The sequence below is a fragment of the Aquarana catesbeiana genome, linkage group LG01 (genome assembly GCF_042186555.1).
Source record: "Aquarana catesbeiana isolate 2022-GZ linkage group LG01, ASM4218655v1, whole genome shotgun sequence".
NCBI lineage: Eukaryota > Metazoa > Chordata > Amphibia > Anura > Ranidae > Aquarana > Aquarana catesbeiana.
Window position 1 is genome coordinate 334,518,635 of NC_133324.1, and position 27,999 is coordinate 334,546,633.

Consider the following 27,999-nt stretch of genomic DNA (forward strand, 5'->3'; position numbering starts at 1 on the left):
AACAGCATTGAAGTAGAAGTCCACCCTAAAACTAAAATCCCTGCATCTACAGACATCGACGATCTAACACTAACCTATCTAACCCTGTGAAGAAGAAATCAGTATACATTCCTTTTTTTGCAGGCGATCCAACCGGATCCCACGCTGATCTGTCAGCCGTGGCTTCTCTGTAGATGCGGGTGCAGAGGACACGTCCGAGAACGGAAGCCCCATAGTAACTTTATGGGTGATGTCACTCCCCATTTATTTTACAGCAGTTGTTGGCCGTGTCCTCTGCAGAGCTTCCGCCTCTGGAGATCGGGTCAGAACGGCTTCAGAAAAGGTATGTATACTTTTTTCTTTTACAAGGCTAGATAGGTTAGTGTTAAAATGTGCAGGTCTGTAGATGATTGTGATTTTTAGTTTTAGGGTGGACTCACACTTTAACTTTTTCAGCACTTTGAGCTCCAGTAGCTCTTCTATTGGGTCAGACTATACAGGCCAGCCTTGGCTTCCCACCTGGATGACCCAACCTTGGCCGCTCATGACCCTGTTGCAGATTTACTGGTTTTCCTTCCTTGGACCACTTTTGGTAAATCCTGACCACAGCACTGGGAACACCCCACAAGAGCTGCAGTTTTGGACTTGCTCTGACCCGGTCGTCACCATTTCGGCCTATGTCAAACTCGCTCAGATCCTTAAGCTTGCTCATTTTTTTTCTGTTTTCAACACATGAACTTCAGGGACAACATGTTCACTTGCTGCCTAATATATACCGCTCACTTTTAGATGCCATTGTAACCAGCTAATCCATGGTATTACCTTTCCATGTCAATGGTCATAATGTTTTGGCTGATTGGTGTATGTGGCAGAGGTTCAGGTGCCTAGTTACAGAATGGAATAAATAAGGCTTGCAGCAATGAAGGATGAGGGGGTGATAAAAAAAATGATGTGCTCCTGCCACTAGTGATGTCTTATTATATAATGTAACAATGTACAAAGCGCCAGCTTCATTAAATAAGCTGGGGGGGGGGCTCTAACATCACTCTTCCACTTGCCCGGGTGGGGAAATGACACACGTGACCGAGGTAAACATCGAGCACCACCCACAGCCTCGTCGGATGGCCCTGTGAAATGCCTAAAGCCGGTGTTTCGTCAGATTCGGCGACCTATCAGTATGTGTAACGGAAGTGACGTTCCGTCGCCGCCATCTTGCTACACCCTGCACTTCACACACAGTAAGGAAACACTGAGAAGGGGAAAGCGGACATCTTGTTACACCCACCGGAGTTTTGCATTTTACACTTATTTTTAACAGTAAAGTGAGTTTATATAGTGAAATACAGTACTTAGACTTCCGTCTGGCTGGTTAGATGTTGAATTTTAAAAGCAGTGGACGTCTGTCAAATTATCAAACCTATGAGATGAGCAGTTCTTGTCGCTGCTTTTAAAATTAAACATCTTACTAGTCAGACGGAGTTCTAAGTACTTTATTTCACTATATAAACTCACTATAATGTTAAAAATAAAATGCAAAACTCCGGTGGGTGTAACAAGATGTCCGCTTGCCCCTTCTCACTGTATCCTTACTGTGGACGAGTGTGGGGTGTAACAAGATGGCGGCGACGAAACGTCACTTCCGTTACACATTCTGACGGGTCGCCTAATCTGATGGAACACCTGCTGTAGGGGGCGCTGTAGGCCGCGCGCTTTCTCCGCCTCTCTCTTAGTCCTTTCTCTCCGCCCCCCCCGTTCTCGCTGTCTTTCTGAGGTCGGCCTTTCCCGCTCTCCTTTGCTGTCGGTGCTGCCTGACGTGTTGCGGTCCCTCGCACAGGCGGTTGGCCCTTTCAGCCCGTGGCGTTTCCTAGGCCGGCTCACCTCAGCGAGCGCGCCCGGGTCGGTGTGTAGGGTAGAGGGAAGAAAGGCAGGCGGGAAACCCGGCCTGCTCCGGAGGGAGGAGAGGAGCCCCGGCCCGGGTGGAGGATGGCGGTCAGCCTGGATAAAGAGGCCTATTACCGGCGGGTCAAGAGGCTGTACAGTAACTGGAAGGTGATGGGGCCGCCATATTTGTGGATGGGAGATGAGTGGGCTTGGCTCCATGTGGTGTGTGTGGGGAGATCGGGGCCTGGTGTGGAAGGGGCTCGGTGTGGTAAGGGAGGAAGCATCGCTCGTCTATAGTGGAGGATACTTGGATTGATTCCTAGTGGACAATACAAACACGTGTGAGACATGGCTGTTATGTAAATAGACGTTACATTGTATCGTTGGAGAATGTTGTTGTTTGTGGTGGTGCCTGGCTCTCCTAGCTGGCCTTTCCTGTGATGATTTGCCATGCTAATACTGAGGCAGCAAGGAGCCTTTTAGGTTCTGCGCTGGCCACAACTGAGTGTCACATGCTTTACTGAGGAGGCCAACATGGAGAGCGCCAAACATCCCACCACTTACATCACCTTCACAAAATGTTTGGCTTTCATTGATTTTTTTTTTTTTTTTTTTTAATTTAAATTTTTTTCTTTTCCAACAGAAAGGCGAAGATGAGTTCTCCAATGTTGATGCCATTGTGGTTTCGGTGGGAGTGGATGAGGAGATTGTTTATGCCAAGTCTACTGCCCTACAGGTGAGAGTGATCAGTAGGACTGTTGATGCCTAAAGCTAATAGTACTTAATAATTTAAAGTGTTTGTAGACCCGAAAGCAAAAAAAAAAAAAAACCCCTGTAAAACAAAGGCATAACGAGCTAGTATGCATCACATACTAGCTCATTATGAAATACCTTATATCAAAGCTGTTGCAGCGGCCCTGCACACCGGCATGTCTCCTGGAATTATTTACGGGTCTGCGGGCTCCAGTTCTGTGATTGGCCTGGGTCGCAATGACGTCACTCCCACGCATGTGTGGCGGAGCCACCGGGCACAGCTGCTGAAGATTTGGCATGAGCAAACCATTTCTTCAGTGCGCATGCGCTTATTATTATTATTCAGGATTTATATAGCGCCAACAGTTTACGCAGCACTTTACAATATAAAAGGGAGACAACACAGTTATAATACAATACAATAGGATTAAGAGGGCCCTGCTTAGAAGAGCTTACAATCTATTAGGGTGGGGCAGGTGGTACAAAAGTTTGTAACTGTGGGGAATGAGCTGGTGGAAGTGGTAGGAGATTAGTTGGAGACGTGATAGGCTTTCCTGAAGAGATGAGTTTTCAGGGATTGCCTGAAGGTAGCAATAGTAGGGGATAGCCGGATAGATGAAGGTAGCGAGTTCCAGAGGATGGGAGAGGCTCTGGAGAAATCCTGGAGACGAGCATGGGAGGAGGAGACGAGAGAGCTTGAAAGCAGGAGGTCTTGAGATTTCGGCGTGAGCGTATATTGTAAATCTCTCCTAAACCGCACAGGTTTAGGAGCTATTTACAGTACCTACAGGTAAGTCTTATAGTTGTAACTAGGTTTACAACTACTTTAAGCCCTAGTTCACTCTGCTCCAACATGAAAGTCATGTGGCTTCCGATCCGACTTAGTGATTGTAGTCTCTTTTTTTTTTTTTCTATAAAAATAACTGGGCTGCTCTGTTGCAGTGGATTTGCAAAGAGCAGCCCAGATCTCTTCTGGCCACTCCCTCCTTTTCAGTTCCCCCACAGCAAGCAGCTTGCTGTAGGGGCATCCAAGCCAAGTCACAGCTGTGCCTCGCCCCCCCTCTCCCCTGATTGGCTAGCTGACTTTAAAAGCAGCGGGAGCCAATGGCACCGCTGCTGTGTCTCAGCCAATCAGGAAGGAGAATCTGGGACGGCTGAGACACTCGTGGACAGAGGGACCTCAGGTAAGTATTGGGGGGGTGCTGTGGGAGGCTGCTGCACACAGAAGGCATTTTATCTTAATGCATAGAATGCATTAAGATAACAAAAAACTTGCCTTTACAACCTCTTTATTGTGACTTTTTTACACTCTATGACATTGATGTCGGACCACTAGAGTGCAGGAACCTTTTCTAAACTCTGCGAGATTTGTCGGATCAGTTAAGACGGCTCTCGTAGGGATACGGTAAATTAGACCTATCATGCGACTTGTGCTCTTACAAGCCGGATCCCATGTCGCACCAGTGTGAACCAGTCCTAAAGTGGTTCTAAGTGCTCAAGATTCTTTTTACCTTTTATGCATTCTATGAATGAAGATAAAAAACCTTCTGTGCGCAGCCTACTAATAAAGCATTAACATCATAAAGTGCATGAAAAGTGCAATATCATAAACGGCCACTAGATGTCCCTAGCTGATTACATGCAAGTTTTAAGGGGTTGTAAAGGTTCAGGGTTTAAAAAAACAAACATGTTATACTGGCAGTGCAGTTGGTTTTGCACAGAGTGGCCCCGATCCTCCTCTTCTGGGGTCCCTCAGCGGTGCTCCTGGCTCCTCCTCTTCTCAAGTGCCCCGTCGGAGAAGCACTCTTCTTTGTGGACACCTGTGTGGGTGCACTCCCGTGTCCTGCTTCTGTGTCTATTGACTGTGTCAAATGACGGAGGGGTGGTGCGGCTCTTGTTCTGGGACGACATATGACATCGTCCCAGAACAGCCGCTCGCAGGGACGCGTGGTGTGGCAATTACAGCTAAGCCGTGTTGCTAGGACACGCGTGACCCCAATGTCTGTAAAGAGCCGCGCCCTCAGCTCATTAATCATGTGATTGGCAGTGTCCAATCACAGCCGGCCACATGTAAACACGGAGATGCCGGTAATCAGCGCTCCTTGCCTCACACTGAGAGACAAGTACACATGTAATCAGGGCACTGATCATCAGTGCCCTTATTACAATGGTGCCACCATTTCTTCTTCCAAAAATTTAGTGTTTTGTTTTTGTTTTTTGTAGAAAATAAACCCAGCATTGATTAAATACCACCAAAAGAAAGCTCTATTTGTGTGAAGAAAATGATAAGTTCACATAGTTGCAGTATCGCGTGACCGTGCAGTTGTCATTTAAAGTGTGACAGCGCTGAAAAATGGCCTTGGTAGGAAGGGGGTGTAAGTGCCCTGTATTGAGGTGGTTAAATAATACAATCACATAAAATGAACTCTAAAATGCTTATTAGTAAATATGCATAGAGTTACCACCAGATATCTCCAGTGGGTGACAATAAATTTAAAGTGCAGTGTCCAAAAAATTAATATTATTGTTAATAAAAAGTGCAAAGTCCAAAAACTTCTATCAAATGATTTCCAATGGTGCATTTGATTTAATTGATCCAACACTGAAGTTGGACTTTTTATTAACAATATAATAAGATTTTTGGACACTGCACTTTCAATTTATTGTCATATCTGGTGGTAATTCTATGCATATTTACGTAAAAGCACTTTAGGGTTCATTTTATGTGATTGTATTATTTAATTTTGCACGTAATCTGCGAGGGACATCTAGTGGTCGTTTATGATATTGCACTTTATGATGTTAATGCTTTATTAATTAGTAGGGTGCGCGGTTAATCTAATTTCAGTGAGCCAATGAACAAAGAGGGGGCACGGCTGAGTCGTGGCTCTGTGTGAATGGACACGCAGAGCAGCGGCTCAGGAGGGGCGTTTGGCAGGAGGTGGCATCCGGGAGCGCTGGCGAGGGACCTGAGAAGTGGATCGCGGCTGCTCTGTGCAACATTTTCTACTTCTTTTGCGATTTTTTTCATGCCGATTAGCTGTATTTGATATAAGAATTGAATTTTCCTTCCACTTGACAATTATTATTAATTATTAGGTGAATAATGATTATGCACTAAAGATGTTTAGTTTTACATTTAGGGGTGGTTGTAGGTATAACAGGTGAAACCATTCCTTGAGTAAAAGCGGTAATTGAATTAATGTGCTACAGCCTGTAGTGTTTAGTATAAAAGTATGTTAGAATTAGATCATTGCACAAAGCCTGATGAAGAGCATGCGATGCTTGTAACTGTACAGTAGCATGTAACCCATTTATGCCTTGAAGAGCATTCAATATAAATAAAGTCTTTCAGAAAATGTTTGCAAGTTTTAACTAATCTTCAGGCCTTTTTTTTTTTTTTGGCAGTAAAAGTTATTGGGTGTAAGCTTGTGACCACTGGGACTCTATAAATGATATATTCTGTAAGCTCAATATGTATACATTAATAAAATGTATTATATAATTTTATAACCTGCTAGCATTGATTCAGTTTTGCATAAAAAAAAATACATTTTGAGTACGAGTTGCCTTTTTACTATGCCAACATATTTTTGTTTTAATTTTTTAGACATGGCTTTTTGGATATGAGTTAACAGACACCATAATGGTATTTTGTGAGGACAAGATTATTTTTATGGCCAGCAAGAAGAAAGTTGAATTCCTGAAGCAGATTGCAAACACAAAGGGCAATGAGAATGCAAATGGCACTCCAGCTATCACACTGCTTGTTCGAGAGAAGGTAAATGCTTGACTTATTGACATTGTTTATTAAAGGGTTCATTTTGCTCTCTTGCGTTTATTGTTTGACGTGGTTTTCATTTTGTTTTGCAGTTTAGTTGTTGATGGGAAGAGTTGGTGAGGTTAATATAGCCACTTTCCTTGCAGAGCCTAAACCTGAATTTTTACCTCTTGTAAAAGGACTTTTACAACTGCAAGTTGCCAAATGGTGGAAACTTATTTACACTGTCCTTGTGTGTTGTAATGCGTAGGTGTACATGACTCTCTATATAGCAGTGATGGTGAACTTTGGCACCCCAGATGTTTTGGAACTACATTTCCCATGATGCTCATGCAGTGTAGTCGAGCATCATGGGAAATGTAGTTCAAAAACATCTGGGGTGCCAAGGTTTGCCATCACTGCTATATAGTTTCTTTTCCACAGTAAGTTACAGTGCATATGAATCATCCCCATAGAGAAAGAAATTTGATTTCTAATATGTCTTCAGCAAAATCCACGAGCTTTGCTGTTTGAAATGGACACGTGTCAATAGGCTCTAGAACTTAACTTAAAACGCACAGTACAATTTCCTCATGCAAAATTCATGTCCCATATAGTTAAAGCATTTTCTTGCCTGCAATGCTATTTCTGTTCTGATGGAGGAAAATATAGCCTAGAAATTACCTTATTTACTTTCCTCCTGCCAGCTGGTGGAGCCCAGTTATCACTGTGCTCAGGAGCACAGCATGACCAAATTTTAAATTTCCTGTATCATGACTGCACATGGATAAGTGCTTTTAATTCTCATCCTGTGCAACCCTTGTTACCTCTGCCCAGTAATTATTAGATGTTATGACTGGAAACATGGGCGGACACATGAGCAGTGCAAGAGGACCATAGTAGCTTTGTAAAGCTGTTTAACAAGCCTGTGTGTGTGTGTTTGTGGTTTTTTTTAAATTGTATTTATTTTTTCTACTGTTTTGGATCATCGTAAATCTCCCTAAAAGTGCAGTGTGTGTGTGTGTGTGTGTGTGTGTGTATATATATATATATATATATATATATATATATATATATATATATATATTTTTTTTTTTCTTTTACACCAAAAGTTTTATAAGTAGAATTTATATTTTTGCTTTTTGTAATTTTTTTTTTTTTTAAGAGTCTGTTTTGTTAATATGCCACTGCCATACTTATTTTCTTGTCCATTTTCCAGCAAAATGAAAGCAACAAGGCTAGCTTTGATAAGATGGTAGAAGCAATTAATGGCAGCAAGAAAGGAAAGCGCATTGGTGTTTTTAGCAAAGACAAATTCCCAGGGGATTTCATGAAAAGTTGGTATGACTGCCTGAATAAAGAGGGTTATGAAAAGGTAAGAGTTGGCGTGGCCTTTTGTTTGCTGCATGTATTTTTGTTAACTGTGGATAAGGGCTAAATGTTGGCACAGGTTTTTTTTTTTTTTTTTTTTTCTGTGCAAGTTCTTTATGAAATAATTTTAAACATTCTGGGGCCTGATTATAACAAATGTACTTTCAGTGGGACAAACCTTTGCACAGCCTCAATAAAGTTCTTCTGTCAAAAAAAAAACATGTTTGGGCTGCTAGATGGCGCTTACAATGAAAAAAAAAAATCATGATATGCGAAATGTGGCTTTTTTTTTTTTTTTTTTTTTTTGTGGCTTTGCAAATGTTTCGCACATAATTTTTTTTGTAAATAGAACTGTGTCACATCTAAATTGTTGTCTGAAAATTTTAGTCCTCCGTTACATTGCTGTAAAGAAAAAAAAAACCCTTTACAAGTGTTTTCTATTTATGGAACTGAACACAGTTGCGTTGATTTCATTGGAGACATTCACAAAGGTGTGTAAACATGCACTGCTTTCAGATCCATAACACAAAATCCAAAAGTCTGAGGGCATACATATACCAGATGCAGGTATTGGGGGGACAATTTTATGCAGGTATTTGCTAATCATTACGTAGGAACTTCTTTGCTAGAAAAAACATTTGTAATAGTATCAGTAAAGCTTTACATCCATGTGAATGTAGCCTTAGACACTTGTAAAATTTTGTTTGTGTAAAACCCGTAAATGTGTCTCATTTATTGTTTTTAGGTAGATCTTAGTGCCGCTGTAGCTTACACAATTGCTGTAAAGGAAGACGGGGAATTAAATCTAATGAAGAAGGCATCTTTAATTACTTCTGATGTCTTTAACAAGTTCTTTAAAGAACGGGTCATGGAGATTGTGGATGCTGATGAGGTGAGTAATTTTGATTAAAAACTATCCTACGGTCCCTTCTATCATGACCACAGTTCTAATGCAGTTTTATAACTTCCATAATTGGCTTACTACAGTTTACAGAGTAAGGTGTTTAATGGGTCTAAGTCTTCTGTGAACAAGCTGCTCCTCCTTTGGAAAAAGTTGTTATATAACACAGCATGTAACACAATCTCTGAATGGGGGAGAGTTTGATAAGCCACAGGATTCTCTCACCCATTCAGCAATTTTGTTAAATGTATCGTACACCATAAAGCAACTTTGGCAAATGGAAGAAGGGGTAAGTCCTCGTTGCCCCTTGCCACCCAAAAGCGATCTTGCAGCGAATCCCCTGTGGAGACCAATTTTATCTTAAAGTGGACCGCTCGCCGTGAATAAAAATACTGGGGTTATGGCAGCTATCTGCTGCCATAACTGTATTTAACATCAAATTTCTGCGGTGGGTGATCAGCAAGTGGTTAAAAATTAACTACCTTATTGGAATTTGTCATATACATTAAAAATGATTAAATTGATGAACAGAAACCAAGCCACTTTAAAATGCATGAAATAAGAATGGGTGCAAGTAGTTACCTATGTTATATTAATTTCTAGTGTCTTAGTATTCTAAGCTATCATTTAAGGGCTTTTCAAGTGCATTGGCTTTAGGAGTACAACACAATCGCATGTAAGCATTCAGTGATTTTTCCCAGTCAGCGTAGCAAACATTGTGTTGCCAAAGTGCTGCTTGTTGCATTTGCTACACAAGTAAACCCCAGTTGATTGCTTTTGACACTTTAATTGGTCAGACTCAGAACAGTGGAACTCTTGATAAATATTTTCTGTAAACAATAGTGTTGTCAGCTGCTGTCTGAGCAAAATATCTTGTATTGTAAAGCGCTGCGCAAACTGTTGGTGCTATATAAATCCTGTATAATAATATAATAAACATTTAGACCACATTAAATGATCTAAATGTATACAGGCAGTCCCCAGGTTACAAACAAGATAGGGTCTGTAGGTTTGTTCTTAAAGCGGAGTTCCACTGGTTTTTGAGTTTATTAAAAGTCAGCAGCTACAAAAAGTATAGCTGCTGACTTTTAAAAAAACAGCCACTCACCTGTCCCACGGTCCAGCGATGCGGCCGCCCAAAGCCTTCATTCTCTCCCCCTCCTCTTCGCGCCGCTGACAATGTGAGTGTGGGCGCCCGGCTGTGACAGTTTACGGCTTCACAGCCGGGTGCGAGCTGCGCTCCGTCAATGGCCAGGCAATGTTCTGGGACCTGTCACGTGTCCCAGAACATTACCGGGAGGGGCCGCCTAGGAATCGCCTAGGCGGAAGTGGGACAGGAAGTCCCAGCCCCCCCCAAAAAAATGGCTTGTCAGGGGGCTAGGAGTACTTAAAGCGGAAGCTCCACTTTTGGATGGAACTCCGCTTTAAGTTGAATTTGTATGCAAGTCCAAATGGGTACTTTTTTTTTTTTTTGTAGCTCCAGCCAAAAAGTTATTTGTACACCATAGGGAAGGGCGTCCTTTCAGGCCCCTGTAACATTTGTTTTGCTGTCTATGGCCCTTTCACCTCAAGAAGCTTTCACCTCACTTTCTGTCCCTATGACAATTGGATTTTGAAAATTTTGGGTTGTTGTTGAAACAAGGATTGGTGATAAAGCTTCAGTGGCCACACCTTTTTCCCATGATGACTCTTACAGGAGTGCATTTCCCTTCCTTTGGGTAGTTTTCCTCTCGTTTCCTGTCTCCCTCTGTAAGTAGGAGTAATTTGTAAGATGGATGTTTGTAAAGTTGGGGGACTGCCTGTAACTGGTTTTGAGTTTTAACCTGTTTGTGCATCTTTTCTATTACAGAAAGTACGGCACAGTAAGCTGGCAGAGTCTGTAGAGAAAGCCATAGAAGATAAAAAGTATTTGGGTGGTACTGATCCTTCTACAATTGAAATGTGCTACCCTCCTATAATCCAGAGCGGTGGAAATTATAATCTCAAATTTAGTGTGGTCAGGTAGGTTTTTACACTTCCTGCAAAAGTGTGTGTGTGGTTTTTTTTTTTTAATTTTTTTTTTCATTAAATGGTTGAAGTTGTTGCTCATCCGTGCAGGACAAAGTTTTTTTTTTTTTTTTTTTTTTTTTTTTTGGCGGTCCGCCCAATTGACTCCGATTTGCTCAGCGGGGGATCGAACCACTGATCCCCCGCTGAGCAAGCGGATGAAAGGTCCGTCTCCACTCACTGTGCCTTCAGTCTTGCTCTACTCTCCATCTCTCCATCTGTCTGGATTTCACGGACCGGTTTGGATTTCAGCGGACATGTCACCACTGACATCCGCAGCTCCATAGAAGTGAATAAAGTGTCTGATCAGATTTGCCTGAAAAACTGACAGGTAGACCTGATCGGAAAACCGGTGTGAAAGGGGCCTTATTGTGTTTTAATGCCTGCCTTCACAGCAGCATATACTGAACTGTCTTTTTTTGCTCCTCTGCTGCCTTATTTATAAAGCTGAGTGTATAGTTTGGGGGAGGAGTTAAGGGCACCACATCCTAATCATAAACGCATGACAGAGAAAAATCGCCTCAAAGAGCGGGGATTTTTCAGGCGTCAGTCATAGTCGAAACACATTAAAATTACATATTTTTAACCACTTCATCTGGAAGATTTGGCTGCTCAATGACCAGGCCATTTTTTGCGATACGGCACTGCGTCGCTTTAACTGACAATTGCGTGGTCGTGCAATGCTGTACCCAAACAAAATGGACGTCCTTTTTTGCCCCACAGATAGAGCTTTCTTTTGGTATTTGATCATCTCCTGTGGTTTTTATTTGCTGTATAAACAAAAGAAGAGCAACAATTTTGAAAGAAACACTATCTTTTTTTACTTTTTGCTATAATAAATATCCCACTTTTTTTTTTTTTTTCCAACAAAAACTAAATTTTTTTCCTCAGTTTAGGCCGATATGTATTCTACATGTTTTTGGTAAAAAAAATCGCAATAAAGCTTATATTGATTGGTTTGTGCAAAAGTTATCAAGCGTCTATAAAATAGGGGATAGATTTATGGCTGCTTTTTTTTTTTTTTAAAAATCTATCGGGACTGCGATATTGCGGTGGACCAATTGGACATGTGACACATTTTTGGGACCATTGACAATTATACAGCGGTCAGCGCTATAAAAATGCACTGATTACTGTATAAATGTCACTGGTAGGGAGGGGGTTAACTGTGTTCTAACTGTAGGAGGGTGGGACTGTCTAGGAGGAGAGAGAGAGAGATCAGTGTTCATACTTAGTATGAACACACGATCTGTCTCTACACCCCTGAAGGAACCGGGATCTGTGTGTTTACACACACGGATCCCGGTTCTCGCTCTCACGAGCGATTGTGGGTAGCAGCGGTCATCACGCCTGCCTGGCACCGGGCACACGCTGCGTACGCCCCTAGTGACCTAAAAGAAAAGCGTCGTAAGGTAACGTCGATTTGCTCAGCCGGGTCAACCTGCCGCAGAATAACTGCGGTAGCTGGTCCGGAAGTGGTTAATTGAATCAAAACAAATATAAAATCGCCATTTCCAATAAAAACATTCTCTCCTTTGTCATTTTTAGTTGAAGTATCCGCAACTTGAATTACTGTAGGTTGATATGGCGTTGTGATCTCGACATGTTTCACCTGTAAAGGCTTCCTCAGGAGATTATCTATCTATCTGTCTATCTATCTGTCTATCTATCTGTCTATCTATCTGTCTATCTATCTGTCTATCTATCTGTCTATCTATCTGTCTATCTATCTGTCTATCTATCTGTCTATCTATCTGTCTATCTATCTGTCTATCTATCTGTCTATCTATCTGTCTATCTATCTAGTAGCTGCATAGACTGAACAAACCTTTCATTAAATTACAAATTGTACATAATATGACAAATTTCAAAATTTGATGGAGAACATCTCTACCAATCATCAAAACAGGGTAGTTCAAGGATACTTTTAAACCAAAAATGTCTTGTAACATAAACCGGGCTATGTGGGTCAATCAAAATCCTCCCAAGAGGTGGCATCTGGTAATGCTGCCTTGTTTAGTTGCCAGGCGCAAATAAAATACTTTGTGCTGCATGGTGTTTTGCTATAGGGCAAGCGGAGAGTCCTCAGCCCTGTGGAAGTAAGCTTGTAATAAACAGACTTGGAACTTTATGCTGAGTTTTGTCAGAGCTTAGGAAAATTAAGTATATGCTGTTCAGGATAAAGGCATTACAATAAGTCTGTAGATTTTCCCTGCATGGGCAAAGCACTGTTTTGCTTTAAAATGCATTTCCATTTTTGCAGCCAGTTTGGGATTACACCTACTTTTATATTTGTTACATCTTCCCATTCACATAGCATAACATAAAATTATTTAAAAGTTTCTGTTTACAAGTGGATCTACCTGGAACCCCCCACCATTTCTTTGTTTACAGACAAAGTATATACTATGTTTTTTCACATGGAATTACTTAAACAAGTAATCATGGGCCAAAAACGCTTTAATATCTGGGAATCTTTCATTCAAATCTTGCCTATAGATGCCCAACAAGGGACTGTGCAATGTTTTAATATACCCAATTGTATTAAACCAGGTTGTTAACCAATGACCTTCCATGTAAACCAAAAAATATTTTGTTGTACTAGCTGAGGCCTCCTCCCTCTACTAGTGGTTTGACCAACCGCCATCCACCTCTGTATTAATGTTCATCCTTAGACCCAGCACTGCTAGTTTGTTTTTAAACTTTATTGACAAACTATACACTGTCATTTTTGTATTGTCTCATTGGCCAAATGTTGCGGCCACTCATTGTAAATTGCATTCTCATATTAAAAATAAGATTAAAAAGAATGTTTACTTGCTGCACCCGGAGAGGGTTGTACAGCTGCCGTGGCCAAGAAGCAAAACTTTTGACCCCCCCCCCCCCTGTTGTGTTCAGCAGGCAGTAGTTGCCGTATTAACCCCTATCGCATTTGGATAGCTCAAGTGAATGGGGGTGTGGTGTTTCAGGCTTTGTGGTTAAAACAGGTGGTGCGAAGGTGACTCGTCAAGGTCTACCACCAGTGTCAATCCTAACACAAGGCTTGGGCTCTGCATCGTATATTGAAACTGTCCCCACTTGTCACTCCACTTTTGATTTCAAATTACTTACAGTAGCTTGCAGTCTGCCCAAAGACTTGCTACAAAGAAACAGCTAGAAAGTAGGACCTTTTTTAAAAAGAATTTTAAGTATGGTGTGTGAATGGCAACACAACACATAAGCTTTTCTGAAATGTTACTGCAAAGCTTTAAGAATCTGTATGATGATTCTTTTATTTTGTTTTTAGTGACAAAAACCACATGCACTTTGGTGCAGTCACATGTGCCATGGGTGTTCGCTACAAATCATACTGTTCCAATCTAGTACGCACACTTATAGTGGATCCCACACAGGAGATGCAGGACAACTACAACTTCTTGTTACAGTTGCAGGAGGAGCTGTGCAAGGAACTCAAGCATGGTAAGTAGGACTGGAAATTTTGTGTGGGTTTTTTTTTTTTTTTTTTTTTGAGGGATGCAGGAGGATTGGACACGGGTAAACAAGGAAACTATTGGTCCGCCCAGGACACAACCCCTTATACTACCAGCAGCTCTGTTGCAGCTATTTCTTGTGTGGCCTATCCTAAGCTTGACTTCTAAAGTCTTGCCACTGAGCTTGTCTGAAAGTGACCCCTTTGGGCTCTGGGATGTGTGCGTGATGCTTTCCAGACCTCATTTAAGTGAGCTTTCTAGGTCCAGAGCCGTTGGCATTGGCCTCGGCGCTTATCCTGTCTCTGGCGACTGTCTGAGTAGGCTGATTGGGCTGGCACAGGAGATGCCTCTGTTTGATTTGCCAGGTGCTTTTGAAATTTCCATTTTCTACTGATCCAGTCATAGAAGGGGTTAACACTGAAGGACTTAGTGCAGACCTCATCTGCTGAGTGGAGAGTTGGCACTGAGCTCTCGCCCCATTAACCTTAAAGTGTATGTTAACCCAAAAAAATAAAAAAACATCCTGGGTCCCTTAAAGCAGATTAAACCGCATAGTGCTTGTGCTTTGTAATCTTCCCCCTTCTAAACTGTAAAAAACCTGCCTGTTCCTGCCACTTCGTGTATCCCCCCCTCTCTGCTCTGACCACGATAACCAGGGCTGCTGAGCCCTGACCACTGCGATCAGTTTACGTCCCTCCATCATCTGCAGCCCTGCTCTGTTCTCCTCTCTCCCTCACCCCCTCCTCATTGCCTGTTAGCTCTGTGTCTGTCTCCACTTGAGTCTTCCCTAACGGCCGTTGGATATGGCTGCCTTCTTGGTCCTTTTTCAAGGAGGTTTTCACTACAGCCGCGCATACATTTATTGCTCAAATCACTTTCAATAAAACTGCAACGCTGATTTTGTATATACTGTATATATTCACCACCTAATGTACATAACCCCTAACCAAATACAAATTATATAGTCATATATTGACAAATTAGAATTGACCTATGTGCTGAAAATGTATACAAAATTCAACACATTGCAAACACTTTTTCATGCTACACCCCGTGACAAAGTGAATCTCAATCAACTCCTATATTAATATAGTACAAATATTCTATCTTACAAAAGTATGTGTTATAATTTGTGATAGATTCCAATAGGTGAAGCACCCCACCTTCCACACTTGATTCTCACCTCTCACTTAGACCTATGTGTCAAATAGGTCAATATAAGCTGTTATACCTCAGGATCTGTCTGGATGTGGCAATGGACTCCAGTCACCTTCAGGATTTTATGATCTAAATCCTCTTCAGGAGTAATGGCCTCTCATCTCCTTCCTCCTCTCTCTCCCAGTAAATAGCTTTAAATAAACCTAAAACCATCATTGGGCTTTTAATAACTAATATATTTCTTTTCATACGTCAGTCAAGTGACTTCATCAGGAGAGAATTTTTAAATAAAAACTTTTACTGTGTGCACGTGAACATTTGAGTGCATTTTATGTTTTCTAATAAAGAAAATAGGATTTTTAAAACGGCTTACCTGTAAAATTCTTTACCTGTAAAATCCCTTAACAGTCGACACAGAATCTTTGGACATTGTAGTCTTGACTGTCCAGGATTTGGAGGATTGAATGGATCCTGAACTTTAGCAAGGAGTCAGTTGCAGCACTGATTTTTTTTTTTTTTTTTTAAGTGATTCATGTTTGAATGTTTGCCGGAATTTGCACCTGAATCGGAACCAAAGATGCACTGGACTCTTTCCAAATGCAGACAGTGGCCACCCTGGAGCTGTGTGAACCGGCTCCATTGAGAGCCGGTCACACTCTTCTGTCATGCAAATTGGATGCTGAGAATTCCACATCCAATTCTCATATGGTGAACTAGAACTGCACGATTAACTGTTAAAAAAAAATCGCAATCTGAATTCAACCCCCCCCCCCCCCCCCCCCATGATCTTGATCAAGCATTTCCACAATTCTATGTAAACCGTGCAGAGTCGTTCTATGCTCAGAGCTGTAAAAAAAAGCCGGCAAATGTTTATCAACATTGGTTAGCGCTGAGAGATAGAGATGCAATGTATCATTTGGTTCTTTTATCAAAGGGATAAACTTCTGTCTGTAAATAAGGTTCGTTTAACCACTTAGGGCTGTTTCACACTGCTGCGATGTCGAACATCGCATGTGATTCGCAACACACTGCTGTGCAAATCACATGCGATAGAAAATAAGAACCACGCTAGATATTAAAATATGAAGTCCATTTGGATTAAAGGGGTTGTAAACCTACGTGTTGTAAACTGTTGGAGCTATATAAACCCTGAATAATAATAATTCTGGATGGTCAAGTGTGCTCCTGCTACTCATTCAACTGTTATGTAGCTCAGACCTTTATTCAAGCTGAAGGTTTCAAGGATTGTGTTCCACCCTTTCTTAAGGCCTTATCCATTTGAACTGTGAGTGCCTCTTGGGCTTCTTGGCATCAGGCTTCCATTTCCCAGGTTTGCAAGGCTGCTCCCTGGTCTTGGTTCACAAGTTCTCTAATTTCTTCCCGTCCCGGTGTATGTTCAGGCCTCATCTGATGCCAGCTACGCATAGTGGCTGTTAGAGCTGCAAGCAGTCCTCAATTCTGTATTTTTTTTCTTGGTTCTGTTAGCATCTTGGTGTATTACTCACCTCTCAGGTGGAATGCTTTTGTGCATTCTGAAGGTTTAGATTTCCTGTGTCCCTTTTTTTTTTTTTTTTTAATGGACTAGAAAGAGAAAATTGGATTCTTGTGCTCCTGTAAAAAATACATTTTCTATGAGGGGCACAGACCCCACCCCTTTTGTGTTTATAGTCATACTCTCAGTACTACTTTGCTCCAACACTAAGGGATGCTGGTGTTTTACCGGGTTGGTCTAAAGTTTTGTTTGCCAGTGTCCAATCCTCCTTTAGCCGACAGTATAACCTGAAGATTAGGACACTTGTCCTTCAAGCGGTCAGTGAGATTTTTAAATGCACACCAAAATCCTATTTTTTTTTTTTTTTTTTTTTTTTTTTTTTTTTTTTTAGCTTTGGTTTTCGACCGTTTGTATAAATTATTTTTTTTTTATTTTTTTTTTAACAGGTTCAAAAATTTGTGAGGTCTATCATGCTGTTATGGATCAGGTTAAGAAGCAGAAACCAGAACTGATGAGCAAGATCACCAAAAACCTTGGGTATGTGCTTTGACAGCGCTGTAGGTGTGGTGGTAAAGGAAATCTTTTTTTGTTGTTGGACCTCCTTGTTCATTGCAAGAGGCCTGCCCTTTAACTATTTCGCTACCAATTCTATATTTGCATTTTTTTCTGCGCATGTGTTTTAAAAAATTTTACACCTGAAGATTATGTAAATCCCATAAAACATATATTTTTTGAAAGCAGGCACCCTATAGAAGTAATCGGTGGTGGTTCCAATTTTTTATGTCGCGCTATTAGTGCAACAGTTTATGAAACACAAAATTTAAGTAAAAAAAATACACTAAAGTGAATTTTAAGGTTCATATACACAATATATTACCCTATGTTTGGTAAATAGATGTTTGCGCTAAGTAGATACCCAACATGTTGAGCTTTAAAATTGCATCCTCAAACTTCAGTACCCTATATTTTCTATAGGAGAGGCTTTAAAAACCCCCACAGATCATCCCTTTTAGAGTTAATTGTAAATAATGGGTCTAGAATGATTGCACTCCTAGCGATATGTAACGTATAGCAAAATAAATGGCATTGTGTGTAGGTGCCCCTGATGCATTTACATGGGGGTGGGGGCGTTTGCAGGGTGTGCGGAAGTAATCCGGTGGCTGCAGCTGCTGTGAGTGGGTGTAGAACCTGTATGTTGGTGGCAGTAAAAGGGTTAAAGAAACACATAGGTCAGCCAAAAACTCCTTCCTTTCATGGGATCTAATCTGGTCTTTTCTACTATCCTCCATTCAAGCTTCAGGATGATACCACTTTTCACAAGAGCAAAAAGTGGGGAAGCATCACTGTCATCTTCCAGAAACCAATAATGCCCTACATGCAAATTCGGCCAGTGGGTGAGCAAACATCACTTCAGGAATTTCAGAATGGCATCTGTAGCTGAAGCATGTGGTCGGATAGCAGCAAGCAAGCATCCAGTAATCCAAAACTTGTGGTCAGAATGGATTAATTGCTCTTTCAGTTACTGAAAGATTAGTGGTTTGGGAAAGTTTAGTAGCTGTATGTCAATGCATGGGAGTTTTTATCAAATAGCAAGAATGAGACATCTAAACTAGACCAGCTTCAAGTGCCTGCATCATTGAATACACAGGTGGAAGCCAGCTTTTCTGAAATTAAATTAAGTAGATGCTGAAAATCTTTGGGTAGAAATGAGAAATGCCCTCTATTTGGATCAGTTTGGTTTAATTGGGAAATTTTTGTATATATTTTTTTTTTTTTTTTCCTTCTCAGAATCCTTGATCTGTTTTGTCTTAATGTGTGATGCTTCCCTTCATTCTTGAAGGTTGATACTCTTAAATGTAGGGCTCAGTCAATTTTTTTTACGGCTACATATGCGACAGATCCAAATTGAACTCCACAATCTGGGTTACAGTTCTGAAGGAAAGATGAGGTTGAAAAAGACAGTGTACAATTCCTTGGTTAACAGTGCATCTAATATTTGCAGAAAATCTTGGTCTAGCAATCATATCCCATATGTCCCTACTTTTTTTTTTTTTTTGGCTGTACAATAAAGATTTTCTTTTGCATAGTCTTTTGGTGTTCTCAGTTAATAGTTGGAAGCACTTCCAGCTTCTGCTTTCTGCCCTGTTTACTGGCAGACCTCTTGGTGGTGCTGTAGTGGACCAATTCCAAAAAAGTTGGGAAGCTGTGTAAAATATACATAAAAACCAAATCCTATGGTTTGCAAATCTCATAAACCCATATTGTATTCACAATAGAAAACATTTCCAATGTTTACATTGAGAAAATGTACCATTTTAAGGAAAAAAACATAATTTTGAAATTTATGGTAGGGCAACAAAACCTGGCAAAGTGCAACCCCAGTTCAAAAACAGTTTTGACAGGGCCATGTTTACCACGGTGTAGCAGCCCCTCTTTTAACAGCACTGTAAACGTCCTGGGAACTGAGACCAGTGGGGGGTTCAATAGAGGAATGTTGTCCCATTCTTGCCTCCGCATATGCTGCTCTAAAACCTGGATATATTTTTCAGCATTGAATTGTGCCTTTGCATCAGATGTGCAAGCTGCCCATTCCAAGCACACAAATGCACCCCCATACCATCAGAGATGCAGGCTTTTGAAGTGAGTGCTGAAAACAAGACAGAAGGTCCCGCTTTAGTCCAGATGATGTGGCACCCAAAAAGAATGTGAAATATCTATTCGTCTGACCACAACAATTTTCCACTTTGCAATAAACCGTTTTGAATGCGCTTTGGCTCACAGAAGACTGAGGCGTTTCTGGATCATGTTTACATATGCCTTCTTTGCGCGTTAGAGCCTTAACTTGCATTTTTTGGATGGCATATCAAAGCTGTCCTGACAGATTTTTGGAAGTATTCCTGAGCCCATGCAATGATGTCATCACAGAATCATGTCTGTTTTTAATGCAGTGCCATCTGAGGGCCTGAAGATCTTGGGCATCCAATATAACATTTCGGTCTTGTTCCTTTGCGAACAAAGACTTCTCCAAATTGACAGTCTTTTGATATTGTGTACTGTAGATGATGTATTTAAATTCTTTGCAATTTTATGTTGAGTGTTCTCAACATAAATTTTTGTTTAATATTTATAAATCTGTTTTTATTGTTTAACACAGCTGTTTCACAGATTGGTGAATCTCTGCCCATATTTACTTCTGAGACATTGAGATGCCCTTTTTTATATATATATATATATATATATATATATATATATATATATATATATATATATATATATATATATATATATATATATATTCTCCAAACATGCTACTGCCCGGTTGCCAGGTAACCCAATTAGTTCTTCCAGCTCTTCCTTAGTACTTTCTTAGTACCACTAAATTTTTTTTTTTGCCCTGTCCCAACTTTTTTGAGATGTGTTGGTTCCACCAATTTCAAAATCGCCTTATTTTTTCCTAAAATGGTAGGTTTTCTCATTTTGGTATTTCTAAACATTTTTGTTTTCTATTGTGACTAAAATCTATGGGTTTGGGATTTGCAAATCATTGTTTTTTTATGTAAATTTTACTGAGTGTCCCAACTTTTTTGGAATTGGGGTTTATAGAAAGACCTTTAATATTTTTGACAGCTTTTTCTTTTGTCTTTTTTATAGCTTTGCCATGGGGATAGAGTTTCGGGAAGGTTCTCTTGTGATCAACAGTAAGAATCAATACAAACTAAAGAAAGGTGGGTTTCTAACCAACACAAAGACCAAAATCATTTGTGATGGCATGTAGTGAAGTCAGTTTCTAACATAAAATGAAAATTTAATGTGAAGTAATAGATACGTTGTAGGTTATTTTTTTTTTTTTTTTTTATTATAACTAGAAAGAGTTTTTCAATGCAAGACTGAGCAGATTAGGATACACTTTTTTTTTATAATTTATTATTTTTTTTTTTCTATGCTTTCTTCTTGTATGTAACATGTTTATATACGTAGATATCTGGTGTTGCCAATGATGAGTTGCCATGCTAATACCGACACAGCAGCCAGGAACCTATTGTTTCTGTGCTGGCAGTGGCTGAGTGTAGCCAACTTACTGAGGCAGACAAACCTTGCAAAAAGTGCATCAGGTTATGTAGATTTTATTTTTCCCTTATTTTGTGTTGTAATAACCTTACAAAACAGTATTTTGACAACTGAATCTGTGCTTTCTGGACAAAGCATCAAGTTCACTTTAATGCCAGCCCCAATAACAGCACTTGCCTTTAGTTGGAGCTTAAACAGTGAAGATTCCCATTGCTACCACGTTTACAGGGCTTTTGCCTGAGCAGCTGTTAACTGGTGCTGTTGTGTAAGAGATGGGAATACCACTGCATGCTCTCCCCATACTGCATATTATTTTATCTTTTGTTCCTGTTGCCTGAATGATGTGGCAAAGACATTTCTGGGAATGTACTGATGGGGAGCCTGGCTTTAAAGTAAGCCTGTTTCTATGCTTTAAGCCAATTCTAGTCTGAAAGAATCAGATGTTTAGCAATTTTTGGCTGAGGATGATATCCGATATTTAGCTATCCCTTAATGATCGCGATTAAATTGGACCTATCTGTAATTTTACAAGTTTGCCCAAACACATTCCCAATGTCCCAATTTGCTGTAGGCAGAAGGATACATTTCTTTAGTTTACTGTCACCCAGTGATCACAAAGGATGATGACACATGGCAATTCTGCCGCTAGCAAGAAACCTCACCAGTGCCAGGATTGCTAAAAAGGCTTCCTGCCTGGGTGTCCCAATGGAATCTCCCCCTCTGTAGCCACGCACAGCAAGAGGTCGCTGGCCTGAATGCTACTGAGTCTTGATTGCTAGTAATGGGATTGCCATCTCTCTGCCTCAGAGAGGGAGCAATTCCATAGGGACAAAACAGCCTCGTAGTGACCTTGCAGCTGTTAATTTTGATTATCAGTGGCAGGAGTTGCTCGTGTGTCATCAGCCCATAACTAAATTTTGTTGCAAGTCACAGGGTGAATGGTAGCAGAAAGGAGCTGAATCGAGTAGGATATGCATGAAGAACATAAAGTTTACTGCTCAGGCACCAAAATTTACGTCAATGTGACTCCTAAGGGAAGGCTTTTAGTCTAGGATGTAGATACTAATACTGAGTGGCTTTCAAATTAATTGCTAGCCTTCTGTGAAGAATGGATCGGGGCAATGTCATAAATGCTGGACTCTCGGAGAAGCAATAAAACACCTTTTAAATGTTCTACATTACTTATGATGCGTGTAAAACATCTGATCCCTCTACCCCAAATTTTTTTCTTGTACGTTGATAGACCTAGTATGTCTTTTTTAACCTTTAGGATAACGTTCTGCCTAGAGTAGGATTGGACCCCAGTCATATCCTGCCATCTGATCCTTATCGGCTGTCTGGGTTTGAGTATGTTACCTTGCGTCTAGTTGCATTTCCGCCACGTGATTCCAACATGTCTGACTCTAGAAAAAGGGGGCAGTCCACTTGCTATGGATAACCTCAACTTTCCTAATAATGCCAGGAACATTTGCTCCTTACCCTCCGTGGGCGCATACATCTGTAATCAAGTGACCCCTCATCAGAGTACCTCTTAGTACTGTCAGATGAGGCAGACTTTTGTAGTGGAATTCACCTAGTTCCTTGCATGTACTGACCTTAAAGGCTCTTAGTGTGCTCCTGCTCCTTCCCGTGTGAAATCTATCTCTGACCTTCCCAAACTCTTAGAACACTGGTTGCAGTAGTGATTTTCTTGATTAGACTCATAAGAATGTTTGAGGCACCGCAGTCTCCGGCCGTTACCTCAAACTTACAAGAAACCGTTTTAGCTCTTATTGATGCACTACAAACTTCCTTACCCTCAGAGGATCTGCCTGGTGTCTCCCATCTTTGTGCCTTTCAGAACCCTTACTGCTTCAAAGAACTTTGCACTACACCTGCAAATTTCAGTATTCCTTTATGCAGACTTGAAGCCCCCTGAAGGATCCTGGGCCACACTGGAGAATGTGTTGGAACTGGTCGCCTTTGAGAGGTAATTTGATAATTGGTGGGCTCATACCCTTTGTGATTCTGCCAGTTAACCACCCTAACAAGAAAACCCACTATACCTCTAGAGGACATGTTTACCTTTAAGGATTCTGACAAGCAGTTGAAACCCCTCCCTAAATCCCAGTTTACTCTGAGCTTTGCCCTCCATCAACTGTTAGCTGCGACCTTAATCTGTCAAATGGTGACAGAATGGGTTAGTCCCTCTTTAAAAAAAAAAGATAGGCCTAAGGGGGTGTGTGTGCGCCAGATATCTGAAGTGTAATGCTTCATTTGTGGTGGCTTGTTAGAAGCATCTAAACTTGTGTCCTGTATGATTGTTTGGTGGTGTCTACCATGCACCTTACCCCTTCAATCAGTCTGCCTTTGTGAAATGGTATCCTTGGTTCATCTTTACATCCTCGGCAGCTTCTACTCAACTTCATGGATGCCCTGATGAAGTGATTCTCAGTTTCAACAATATTTTGAGTTGCACAGCTCTTGTTTCTTGACCTTTTTAGGTGGTCATATGTGGAAGGTTGGGGCCTTCCTATGAGACTGGCTGGTTTCACCTTTTTTATAAGGGCTTTTTCCCAGGTCCCTTATCTGGTACCTGTTTTTACATGGGCTTTATCCCTTTCCTTGTTTACCATGTGTGGTTGTTGGGTTTATCCCGTCTTAAAGGGGATTTGTTGTTGTACATCCCTTTGGTTGTTCAGGATGTCCAGCTTCCTTCTTGGCCTTCCTTAGAAAAGTGACAGCAGAAAAAGACAGTAGTACAGGGGTCTTCAAACTATGGCCCTCCAGTTGCTCAGGAACTTCAATTCCCATCATGCCTAGTCATGTCTGTGAATGTCAATATTACAATGTCTCCATGGGATGTGGTGTTCCACAACAGCTGGAGGGCCGTACGTGGGAGATCCCTGGAGTAGTCCATCGAGTCTGCCCATTTTTTAAATGTATTTTTTCCCTTTTTACTTTGTTGTCCAACTATAAATCCATGTTTATCCCAAGCATATCTTTAAGCCAATTAATGTTAACTGTCTCACTACCTCTGCTAGTACTTTATTCCAAGTATCAACTACCCTTTCAGTAAAATAATAATACTTTCTAAGATTAGTTTTGAACATCTCTCCAGTTTGAGGTAATTTCCCTGTGTTCTTGATTGAGATTTCATATTGAAAAAACTGCCTTCCTGAACCTTATTCACCCCCTTGATGATGTATTTAAAGGTTTTACTCATGTCTCCCATTTCCCTTCTTTCCTCCAAACTGTACATATTAAGTTCCTAAAGTTGCGCTCTATTATGTTTTATCCCCCAAACCCTTCGCCATTTTTGTTACCGATCTCTGGACTTGTTCTTATCAATATCTTTTTGTAAGTGATGTCTCCAGAACTAGACACAGTATTCTAAATGAGGTCTAACTAAAGATCTAAATAGAGGAATCAGAACCTCCTTCCTCCTGCTCCCCTCTAGTGATGCATCCTAGAATTCTATGCGCTTTTTCCACTGCCTGGTGACACTGTTTGCTCATTTTGCACGAGAAAATGGGGACAGACGCTCACAGCTAAAAGCTGGAGTCGGGCGCTGAGGGCACGTAAGGTTGATACAGGCATTTCCAGTACAGGAAATAACCTTGACAACAGCACTAAAGCTGAACTTTATTAGCATTATATTTTGCTAGACTATTTGCTCAGTGAGTGTGCATTTACTTAGTGCCTCTGGTTTTTTTGTGCTCAGCACTATGGCTCCCAAAAAAGACACGACAAAGGTACCAAAAATTACACCCCCGGGCACTGGGAACTCCAGTTGTGCCTCCACACTTTCATCCTCTCCTGAGATACCAGATATGGCAAGCCAGGGTGAGTCATTGGGACCAATTGGTGATGCAGCTGCTTCTTACATCTCAGCCCCTGTATACGTGACTGAAGATGCATTTTCCTCCGCCCTGCAGGTCCTAGAAGGAAGATTAGCGGCTTTAATCGCATCCTCTATCCAAAAGGATAGGAAGCGTGTTAGATCCACCTCCCCCACCTCAGACCCCTTACCAAGGAAACAATGGGTAGAGGATGAGGTGTTACCCTCAGGCGATCAGGAGGAAAGGCAAACCGATGACTCCTCTGTGGAGGAACAAACGGTAGCTGAACCTTTTTCAGCCTCGCAATTTGAGAAAATGCTGGTACAATCTCTTACGGAGGTGGTTCGTGCCTCTTTCAAGCTACCCCTAGCGGAGTCAGCTGAAAGTTCTGTTTCTTTTTTAGGTTCCTTAAAACCTTCACAGCTTTTTCATACGTTTCCTGTACATGCATTACTAGAAAAGCTTATTTATACGGAATGGGATCACCCGGATAAGCATTTTCCCTCTCCAGAGATCCACAGCACTCTATCTCATGGAGGAGAAATTCACCAAAAGATGGTGAATTTTTTTATTTATTTTTTCTCCTTGGCAGGGGCCATTACTCAGCCTGCGGTCGCTGCAATAGGCATCTGTCAATCCCTAAAAAAAACATTTAGACAGGCCCTTAAGGAGGTCCCTGCACAACAGGCCCACGAGTTGGCCGAATTACCAAGGGCATTATGTTTTGTCATAGATGCCATGAAAGACTATTCACTAGGCGTCCCTCCTTGCGCTTGTGCTAGTACACATGCGTAGGACCCTGTGGTTAAAAAAAATTGGTCAGCCGAAGCACCTTGCAAAAGGCTTCTGACTAGTTTCCCTTTTCATGGGGATCGACTGGGGAGGATTTGGACAATTACATCCTAACGCTTTCTAGTGGGAAGAGTACTCTTTTGCCAGTCAATAGAAAGTATAAACGTCCTTCATTTAAACAGACTCTTCTCCCTGCGCCAGGGGCATCCTTCTCTAGGCAGTCAGACTCTAGAGGAAAGCCTCAGGGTCAGGCCCAGGCACAGAAAACAACCTGGGGCTGGAAATCTGCAAAGCAGAATACTAAAGCCTCATTATGAAGAGGTGCCCCCCCTCGCCAGAGTGGGGGGAAGACTTCTGCAATACTCAGATTTCTGGCAAGAGGAAATTCAGGATAGATGGGTCATCTCCACGGTTTCTCTAGGATGCAAACTAAACTTTCGGGAGTTTCCACCGTCTCGTTTTCTGAGATCAAACGTTCCCAAAGATCCAGGGAAAAGGCATTCGCTGTTTCGGGCATTAGACAGATTACTGGCTCAGGGGATGATCATACAGATCCCCACAGAAGGGCAAGGTTTGGGGTTTTAATCAAACCTTTACGGTACCAAAACCGAATGGAGATGTCAGACCCATTCTAGATCTAAAGAATCTAAATCGGTTCCTGAAGATCCGCTCCTTTCGCATGGAGTCGATCAGGTCAGTAGTTTCTATCCTACAAGGAGGAGAACTTCTGGCGTCTATCGGCATCAGGGATGCATATCTGTATGTCCCTACATTTCCCGCTCACCAAAGGTTTCTGTGGTTTGACGTAGAACAGCAGCATTTTCGGTTTGTAGCCTTGCCCTTCGGGCTAGCTACAGCACCCAGGGTGTTGGCAAAAGTGCTGGCCCCACCTCTAGCCAGGTTAAGGGCACAGGGCATAACAGTCTTGGCGTACCTAGACGATCTATTGCTAATAGACCAATCGTGGCTTGTTTGGAGCAAAGTGTACGCATTACAACCAGTTACCTGGGAAGTCTGGGTTGGATTCTCAACCTAGAGAAGTCTTCCTTAAAACTGCTAAAGAAGCTGGAGTATTTGGGCCTGATCCTAGAGACAGCCCAGAAAAGGGTGTACTTGCCTCAGGCAAAAATTAGCTCCATAAGAGAGCTGGTGCGGATGGTCAGGTCGAAAGGAGACCCCTCCATTCGCCTTTGCATGAGGTTGTTAGGAAAAATGGTGGCTTCATTCGAAGCGGTCCCCTATGCCCAGTTCCGTTTGAGACTGTTGAAAAACAGTATCCTGTCTGCTTGGAATGAAAGGATCCAAGCTTTAGACTTGCCAATGTGGCTGTCCCAAAGCCTCAGTTGGTGGTTACTAACCCAGAATCTGCTGAAAAGAAAATCCTTCAGACCAGTTATCTGAAAAGTGTTAACGACAGGCGCCAGCCTTTCAGGCTGGGGAGCAGTACTAGTCCACTGTCCAGGGACAGTGGTCAAGAACCAAAAGAGCCTTGCCCATCAATATCCTAGAGATTCAGGAAAGTGCGTCTGGCTCTGAAGGCCTGGACTTCCAGGTTACGGGATTGTCCTGTCAGGATCCAGTCCGACAATGCCACAGCTGTAGCCTATATCAATCACCAAGGGGGCACAAAGTCTCGCAGCGCAGACAGAGGTGAACCATATTCTAACTTGGGCAGAAAGGAATGTTCCATGCCTATCAGCTGTCTTCATTCTGGGAGTAGAGAATTGGCAGGCGGACTACCTGAGTTGCCAGCAGTTATTCCCGGGGGAATGGTCTCTTCACCCCTACATTTTTTCCGGCTGCTTGCCAAAGATGGGGGACTCCAGACGTAGATCTTCTAGCGTCCAGATTCAACATGAAGTTAGTCAACTTTTTGTCCAGGACAAGGGATCCACTCGCATGCGGAACAGATGCGTTGGTGACCCCGTGGGATCAGTTCTCACTGATCTATGCATTTCTCCCTATTCCGTTGCTGCCATGATTTCTTTGCAGGATCAAGCTGGAAAGAAAGCCAGTAATTCTGGTAGCACCAGCATGACCCAGAAGGTCATGGTATGCAGAGATTGTAAAGATGGCATTGGAGGATCCATGGTCCATTCCACTGTGGCCAGACCTACTTTCACAGGGGCCGATATTCCATCCTATCTTACGAACGCTAAATTTAACGGCTTGGCTATGGAAACCCACATTCTGAAGAAACATGGGCTATCCGGGTCAGTTATCTCTACCTTGATTAATGCAAGGAAGCCAGCTTCCAGAACTATATATTATAAAGTCTGGAGGGCATATGTTTACTGGTGTGAATCCAAGGGTTGGCACCCTCGGAGGTATGTCGTAGGCAGAATTCTTGCCTTTCTACAATTAGGGGTAGAGATGAAGTTGGCCTTGAGTACTATTAAGGGCCAAGTCTCAGCTTTATTGGTCTTATTTCAAAGACTGCTTGCTACACATTCTTTAGTCTGGGGTTTTATGCAAGGGGTGATGCGGGTTAATCCGACAGTTAAATC

The 27,999-nt window shown here is 41.7% G+C and overlaps 1 protein-coding gene and 2 non-coding genes across 3 annotated transcripts in view; all 3 read left to right on the forward strand.

Moving 5' to 3' along the window:
• Positions 1 to 1,675: 1,675 nt before the first annotated feature.
• Positions 1,676 to 27,999, forward strand: part of SUPT16H (SPT16 homolog, facilitates chromatin remodeling subunit) — a 79,293-nt gene continuing 52,969 nt past the window's right edge. Inside the window, exons 1-9 of the mRNA XM_073631619.1 lie at positions 1,676 to 2,028; positions 2,504 to 2,596; positions 6,224 to 6,394; positions 7,593 to 7,748; positions 8,490 to 8,636; positions 10,495 to 10,646; positions 13,978 to 14,150; positions 17,258 to 17,348; positions 20,463 to 20,536. Of these exons, the coding sequence (XP_073487720.1) occupies positions 1,963 to 2,028; positions 2,504 to 2,596; positions 6,224 to 6,394; positions 7,593 to 7,748; positions 8,490 to 8,636; positions 10,495 to 10,646; positions 13,978 to 14,150; positions 17,258 to 17,348; positions 20,463 to 20,536 (1,123 nt within the window). The 5' untranslated portion in view covers positions 1,676 to 1,962. The remainder of the gene's footprint in view (positions 2,029 to 2,503; positions 2,597 to 6,223; positions 6,395 to 7,592; positions 7,749 to 8,489; positions 8,637 to 10,494; positions 10,647 to 13,977; positions 14,151 to 17,257; positions 17,349 to 20,462; positions 20,537 to 27,999) is intronic.
• LOC141125039 (small nucleolar RNA U6-53/MBII-28) lies at positions 2,293 to 2,389 on the forward strand. Its single transcript, XR_012241341.1, has one exon. It is a non-coding gene; the product is annotated as a small nucleolar RNA U6-53/MBII-28 (small nucleolar RNA).
• Positions 20,801 to 20,898, forward strand: LOC141125038 (small nucleolar RNA U6-53/MBII-28). The gene has a single exon (XR_012241340.1). It is a non-coding gene; the product is annotated as a small nucleolar RNA U6-53/MBII-28 (small nucleolar RNA).